The sequence below is a fragment of the Salmo trutta genome, chromosome 28, assembly GCF_901001165.1.
Source record: "Salmo trutta chromosome 28, fSalTru1.1, whole genome shotgun sequence".
NCBI classification, from domain to species: Eukaryota; Metazoa; Chordata; class Actinopteri; order Salmoniformes; family Salmonidae; genus Salmo; species Salmo trutta.
Genome location: NC_042984.1, coordinates 16,775,499 through 16,782,911, shown reverse-complemented (window position 1 = coordinate 16,782,911; position 7,413 = coordinate 16,775,499). Strand labels below are relative to the sequence as shown.

The 7,413-nt window shown below is 41.0% G+C and overlaps 1 protein-coding gene across 3 annotated transcripts; it reads left to right on the top strand.

The window, feature by feature from the left end:
• The first annotated feature begins 258 nt into the window (after nucleotides 1-258).
• si:ch73-206d17.1 (tyrosine-protein kinase STYK1) lies at nucleotides 259-5,797 on the top strand. Of its 3 annotated transcripts, none has more exons than XM_029718881.1 (10): nucleotides 259-368; nucleotides 1,033-1,145; nucleotides 1,327-1,482; nucleotides 1,780-1,944; nucleotides 2,411-2,592; nucleotides 2,878-2,961; nucleotides 3,283-3,536; nucleotides 3,813-3,853; nucleotides 4,007-4,103; nucleotides 4,301-5,797. In XM_029718881.1, exons 2-10 carry the CDS (start codon nucleotides 1,097-1,099, stop codon nucleotides 4,470-4,472), a joined length of 1,200 nt encoding a protein of 399 aa, XP_029574741.1. In that variant the 5' UTR covers nucleotides 259-368; nucleotides 1,033-1,096; the 3' UTR covers nucleotides 4,473-5,797. The 3 variants fall into 3 exon arrangements, with proteins under 3 accessions (XP_029574741.1, XP_029574739.1, XP_029574740.1); XM_029718879.1 differs by having other exon boundaries at nucleotides 1,777-1,944; XM_029718880.1 differs by lacking the exon at nucleotides 259-368 and adding an exon at nucleotides 450-574 and having other exon boundaries at nucleotides 1,777-1,944.
• Nucleotides 5,798-7,413: the final 1,616 nt, after the last annotated feature.

Sequence of the window (7,413 nt, the reverse complement as noted above, 5' to 3'; positions counted from 1 at the left end):
ATGGAGATGGCCTCAATCGTGCTGTCCATGCTCTCACAAACGAAATAACGGAACGGATATAATGATGCGATGTCTATCTAAGTCTGATACAATGATATACTATCTAAGTCTATGATGGGGGACACATACGAAAAGCAAAAAAGGCGTACTAGACAAATATCACATCACGTTTCCCCTCAATATTATCTAAATAGTTAAATAAATAGTTAGTCACAAAATGTCCTCATGTTAATAATTAACAGTCAGTCAACTTACCACGGTCACCTTCATGGTCATAGCCCGCTCAGCCAGAGCAGAGGGCATTCGACGTTAGAAAAGTGTGTATTTTCTAAAAGCTGTTCTCACGAGAGCTCACTCAAATATTACAGGTAGGCATATTGAGACATATTTTCTTGATATCTTCCTGGTAAGTTGCCGGCGTCCATAACTTCAGTTTAATTTGGTATCTGTGAGGACGCGCTGTTGTTCTTACAGCTCTCTGTCTTGCTTGGAAGGCCTATTGGTAATTGGCACGATGGCCAGGTGTTGACTATATCCCATCAGCTTGTATCTGCATGTGCTTACGATATTTTACGTGAGTTGAAAATTCAAGTATGTTTTTTTGTTATGTGGTCTATGCCAGTAGTTCCCAACCAGGGGTAGGACACCTACTGTAGGAGTACTTGGCCTATCCACGGGGGTACTTGAGAAGAAACCATCGGCCTACTGGTAAAATGAACATGAAGGGGGTACTCTGGGCAGAGTACGTTGGTTGTACAGTAACTGAAAAAGGTTGTGAACCACTGGTCTAGGCCATTGCAAAATGACTACAGCAGTACTTCCTGTTGTTGAAACGTTAAAGTCAACTAACTAGAACTGATTTATCATCCTGTATTGATGCGGTGCAATTATTGTATATTACTAGCATTATTATGATATTTTGCTGGTCAACCATTATAGCTTTTACCTGACTGGCTCTGAATGAATGCTCCCATCATAAAAGTGTTTATAGACCAAAAGAATACTATGCTGATTATATTCTTCCATTCATAGGCCTTATGTTGGATTAATCTCTCTTCCTGAATATGTGAGAAATGGTAAGAACCATCTGTAATCTATGGATGTGCAGGCGTCTCCATGCAACAACACCTCAGACCCTCTGTGCTGTAAGTCTTTTATGTTCCCATGTGTAAACTACAACAGTCTCTCATCAACACCAGCTCAGATCAAATATTAGATGTGCAACAAGAGCCAAGTTTGATGTACCAGTTGTCTGTCTGAGTGCACCAGTTACAGTGATTGTGTTGTGTTCCCCTCATACCATCTGAACTGTGTGTATGTATTCAGATGAGGAAGGATCAGGCACATTAGCTGTGATCATTATCCCCACTCTCCTGGCTCTCAGCACAGTGGTTGTTGTGACCAGCATACTGTGCAGTCTCTTCCATAGAAGAAGAGCAGCACCAGAGAGGACCTCCATCCCTGCCCATTACACCAATCGTGGTAAACTTAAACCTATTGGAAATATCAACCTGTGTTAGATCTGTAATATTGTCTAGTGAATTCACCACAGTGAATAATGACGTAAATATAATTGTTAATGAAATCTGTTCCTGTTCATATCAACACTGTATCAGTATGCACACTCTGAACCATGACTAACATGAGCCCTCTACTGCCAAGGAAGGCACAGGACATTGTAAAAACATTAAAATATCAACCTCAAGAAACAACTTCAAGTTGAAATTCAAATGCATGTCATCACAAATGTTTAGCACAGTACTGCGTTCCATCCAGCAGGTCAAGAGTGTGTGTCCAGTAGCCCAGTGAGTCCATGGGAGATCCCAGGAGAATGTACTCTGGAGGGGCTGGAGTTCTGGCAGACTGGCCACTATGGTCCTATCTGCAGAGGCACAATGAGAAGAAAGGATATAACCAGTGCTGTAGTGGTCAAGACACTCCGAGGTATATGCTTGTACAGTTTTATACAGGCTGTGCGTGGGACATTGTTGCATATTTTTGGAGAGCTTGCCCCAAGCAAGTTTGAGGTATGGGAGAGTTGTGTGTACCTCGCAGGTAAAAACATATAGAATTTTTGAATTTTACTCCTAGAGGATCCCACTGCAATGGATTAGGATTTTTATGATTTTGTTCCTTCTTTAAGAAGTTGAAAACTTTGGTCCAAGTGGTGCAGTGGTTTAAGGCACTGCATCTCAGTGCTAGAGGCATCACTACAGACCCTGGTTCGATTCCAGGCTATATCACAACCGGCCGTGATTGGAAGTCCCATAGGGTGGCGCACAATTGGCCCAGGGTCGTCCGGGTTAGAGTTTGGCCAGGGTAGGCCGTTATTGTAAATAACAATTTGTTCTTAACTGACTTGCCTAGTTAAATAAATGTAACAAAAAAAAAATTGTAAATCTTCTTTCAGGAGGCATAAATCGGCCTGAGGCAAAGCAGTTTGTTGACTGGATCCTTTTCCATGGTACCGTGTGTAAACACCAGAACCTGGTCCGGATGCTGTACTGTCAGACACAGAGACTACCCATGTACCTGGTACTGGAGACCTGTAGTCCTGGCAACCTTCTGTACTACCTCTGGGCCCTGAGAAATGTAAGACAACAATGGGTGGGACTTTAATTTCAAGTTTATTTGCTGTAACAAATACATTGGAAATCATACTCACCAGAGCCCTCACTAATCAAGCATGTTGAATAATATATTTCTATTCCCAATATGATGTTAATTCATTATTATTCATTTTTTCAGTTACATTTAATTCAAATTTAAGTCAGTCAATGGTCTACAGAGAAATAATTGACCACTTTAATTTCAGAAATTGAATACTGAGCATCCCCCTGAGTTGACTGAATAATAATTAATGTCCCTGTTCTCCAGAGTGATTCGGAGTCCTTGGATCCACTGCAACACTTTTCAGAGAGATCAGTGTTTTTGGTGGCAAAGCAGGTGGCAGCAGGCCTGGTAAGTGATTTTCTGTAGCATTTGGAGAGATCTAATATCCAATGGAAGGCCAAAATACAGTACCACAACAAGCTCTTTGCAGTGAATAAATACAGTGTAATGTCCTGGGTGCATATAGGATATCAATGTGACTTATAACAGTTTCATCGTCAATTAACGACACCTCATGGAAAACATTGGTACTGCAGTCAGTTGCTAGAATACAATGACAATGAGCATGTAATCCAAGCAATTTAAAGTATCACATCAACTATATCCAGGTGTCTGCATTCAAGCACATCATTATTATTACAATATTTTTTTTCTACAATCTTCTTTCAGGACTATCTGTTGTCAGAGCACAGGCTTGTACATGGTAATGTTGCTGCACAGAACATCCTGATTGGTCCAGGGTTCTCTGTGAGGGTATCTGGATTGGGCCTGGCCTTCGAGATCCGCCAGCACCAAACTGACAAACTGGCCAATCGCAGGTGCCAGAATGACAAACTGGCCAATCGGAGAACAGCTGAAGTCCCTCTCAAATGGCAGGCTCCAGAGAGGATGATGAAGCACCCAACCACAGACAGGAGTGATGTGTGAGTTTTAGGTCATGTAGGCCCCTTTCCCAGACACAGATTAAGCCCATTCCTGGACTAAAGCATTCCCAATGAATAAATCTACATTGAAATAGTTTTTTTGGTCCAGGACTAAACTTAACCTGTTGTTTGGGAATCTGGCCCATTAGCGTAGTGTACATTAACCAAACGTTTGTTTGGTTTTATTAACATTCTGACATAATATTTCTACATGACTTTCAGTTGTTTTTTGTAACATCTCAACATGCTTGATAACTTGTTTTCTCTCCCCTTCAGATGGTCTTTTGGAATCTTTCTGTATGAATTGATCACATTGGGTAACTGTTACTTTGCTGATATCTGATTCAAGTAATTTTGCAAATGTAGGTCTACCTCTACAATAAGACAACAATATTTTCAGTTAGGTTTTTTGTTTGTTTTTGTTTTAGTAGTCTTCAATATTTTATTTATTTTTGATATCACTCCCTCAGGCTCTCCCCCCTACCCTGATCTGGAGCCGGAGTGTGTGTTCCTCCACCTACAGAAATCAAACAGGATGAAGAAGCCAGACAACTGTGGAGGACCCTTGTAAGTCTGTGCCCGTCCCTGGCCAAAAACAGTCTAATGTCTGTGATATTCACATTAAACCATAAGAATATACATGTACCATAGCCAATGTAAAGCCCATTATTAGCTGTGTAATGCCTCCATGTTGTAGCTGCCTATTTAATCTAATTAGGCTCTCTCATTGTATTCTATTCACCGATCTCTCTCTCTCTCTCCAGGTATGACCTGATGAAGTACTGCTGGATGTGGAGCTTCAAGGACCGGCCTGTGTTCTCCGCCATCATCAAGCTTCTGGGGTCTTACACATACCTTGCTGGCACTACAGATATCTACATCCCAGAGGACATGGACATCATTGACTACATCAAGAGGGCAGGTGTGCTGCCCTAAATATCTAGCCCAAGGCATCACATTCGTGAATGAAGAAGCTAGAAGCAAGGGGTGAGTCCATGACAAAGCATGGCTGTAGTTGATTTTAGGTTTATGTGTACTGTACTGTGGTATCAAATGTGTTATAAACTTTCAGAGATTATTTTATGATGCTGAAATGAAATGTAAATGGGTTGACATAATGAGGGTGCATGAGGGTGTGGAAGTCTTGTATGGAGGATGCAACAAAGCCTTATTGTAAGATTGCATTTTTGGATGTGTCCCTTTTAGCACATAAATGGATGTCAGGAAAAGATCTGCCACTATAATGTCTACTCACATTTTTAGGCCATCACAAGTGAACATATTTTAAGAAATTGTACAAATGTAAGAATAGTGTTCTTGATGTCATATTGTCCCCAGTGTCATGAAACCAGGCAAGTCATTATATCACCACTTTAATTGTCAAAAAATGTACAGAATTTAAAATAGAGATCTTCATAAGATGTTTTACTAGTTTATAATTGGGTGAGGATCACTCTTGTGGCTTTAACGGTAGTAATGAGACATATAGTATTGTAGCCATACAGTTAATGCCCACAATGAGACTGTCTTGAAGTCACTGTGATCACGATACGTAAAACTGTACTGCACACACTCAACACTGTTGATTTTCATAACATTGCTTATCATTGACCATGATGCCAACTAACAAGCCGTTTGGATGGTGTGGAGGTGACATTTATAGTTTTACTGTCCTGTTGCTATTGTCAGTCTCTTAAGCCAATTCAAAACAAACCCATCATCACATTGTCTCCATCACACACACATATCTAAAATTCTAAAGAGAGGTACAAACCACCATTTTCAGAATAACACACCGAGGCATGCGGAAATGGATCAAGAACAGGAATATTCCGGACAACATTTTGTCCTCATGACTCACGCTTAAAAGTAACTGCAAAACTTTTTCACACTACTGAGCTGAGGTTAGCCGAACCAAGCCAAGATGATCTGTGCAGGCCTGGTTACACACCCACTATAGTTGTTGAAATCGTACTGGAAATGACAGCGGGAAAGGAAGCCAGCACAGAATGGTTCGGGCTGGCACTATAGTGTGAAGGGTACAGGTTATCAACTGAACTAAAAAAAATGTTTAACTATTCACTGTACCTTAGGTTAATAAAAGCAATGGGATGGTAATGCATTTTTTTATTATGTACTACTGAAAGTGCAAAGCCTCCTAAAACAGAAGCAGAGGTGCGCAAACACCAAATATAAAGCTGGAGGAGATAAAGTCTGACCACAATGTCATGTGTAAGTCAAATTAAAAGGACTGTCTGAGAGTGGGGAGAGGGAAACTAGCTGTTATTGGCAGAGAGAATTGGAAATCTTTCTTATTGGTCAATTAACTAATTTACTGTCTGGTGATGTCAGCAGGTGGGCCAAAACTCCATCCCACCAAAACAGGCTCTTTTCAAACAGCTCTCACACTAAAAGGCAATTATCATTTTCACAATTTCACTGTATCATTACAACCTCGTAGTGTGAACATATATCACACAGAAAAAGCATGTTTTTGACTGCACTGGGCCTTTAAAGCAGTGGTTCCCAAACTGTGAGGCTCACCTAAGGGGGAACGCAGTCCGGCTTTCAACATACAACTTTCAAGAGTATTAGTAGAATGCACAAGGGGACATTTTTTAATGCATCATCAGTTTTCATGTCAGTCATTGAATACCTTGCTTAGAGAGCTATTTATAACTTGTCAGGAATGTCCAGATCGACTAGCCCATGTCAGCTACCGTTTTTTAGCTAGGTTTCTTTGCCCATAGATTTTGTTGTAATGTTTGAATCTTTCAAATATCACATGAATACATAGACATGTCATTCTCTCTGCCAACAAGAGGGGTGTGAACAGTTTATGTCATGAATAGTGCTTGTGCCCATAGAAATATACAGGGCGCAGGATGTTCCCCAATGCTGAAAGGGGGGCCTGAGTGAAAATGTTTGGGAACACCTGCTTTAAAGGAGCCCCCCTGAGGAAGTTGCAGACAATATTTCAACGTAATTTCTGATCCTAAAGAGGAAATGCACATTTAGGGTCGACCACCGAAGAATGACGAAGGCTACTTATACATACATATTCACAAATTGAGGGTGGGACTGTCTATGGGGAGTTGAGAAACATCAATGAATAAGGGCACTGACAGCTGTCTTTCTAGCCTAATTTAGCTAACGTCATCTGTTTTTTACTACACCGTATTCAAAAGATTAGCCAGCTGGCTCTATAGCTCGTTCTAGAGCTGGATTTGTCATAAGCATTGGTTTAGGGAAAACTTTTCCGCAGATGGAAACCACTGGCTTATCTTTCACTTCACCATCTGTTATCTCAAGTTTTGGCATCGTCCAAAAATTGCGGCTGCGAATCCGCCATTGAAATAGTTCGAATGAACAAGGCGAAGCTCCGTTAAATATGGATAACTATTGAAAGATAGCTGATATGCGTTTGTCTACATTGTAATGGACACGGTGCAAACTTTGTTAGTTAGGCTGCTGGCTGGTTTCAGCTGCAGCACTGCAAAACCAAGTCAGTCCGTGCTCATGGTTCTCACAGGGGAAGTGAAATGACACGCCACACATCACATGGAACTTTAGATGGCTTAGCTGACGTCACGACGACAATGTGCACGCTTCAATGGGGCAGAAATCCGTGTCGTGATTCTGGATGGGCAGATAACTAGCAACAATGACAAACTGCCATGTGGGGAGTCGTTAATGGCCCGTTTCAGCTAGTTTTTGTTCTTGATACCGTGCCTTGTTTTGAAGTGTTTCGACTGATTTCATATCATGCTAATTTTGCTAAAATTCGCTAGTTAGCTAACCAACAACGATGTATGAGAGACACGTGCTCATTGTGCAAATGTATTTATGTTTTCAATAAACATTGGAGATTAAATAT

What these genes read in the sequence shown, in the direction of transcription:
- si:ch73-206d17.1 (XM_029718879.1), top strand. Translation starts at nt 1,097, where the DNA reads ATGGATGTGCAGGCGTCTCCATGCAACAACACCTCAGACCCTCTGTGC. An exon ending in AGCAGGTGGCAGCAGGCCTG is followed by an intron (nt 2,962 to 3,282) that starts GTAAGTGATTTT and finishes ATCTTCTTTCAG; the next exon opens with GACTATCTGTTGTCAGAGCA. An exon ending in ACCACAGACAGGAGTGATGT is followed by an intron (nt 3,537 to 3,812) that starts GTGAGTTTTAGG and finishes TCTCCCCTTCAG; the next exon opens with ATGGTCTTTTGGAATCTTTC.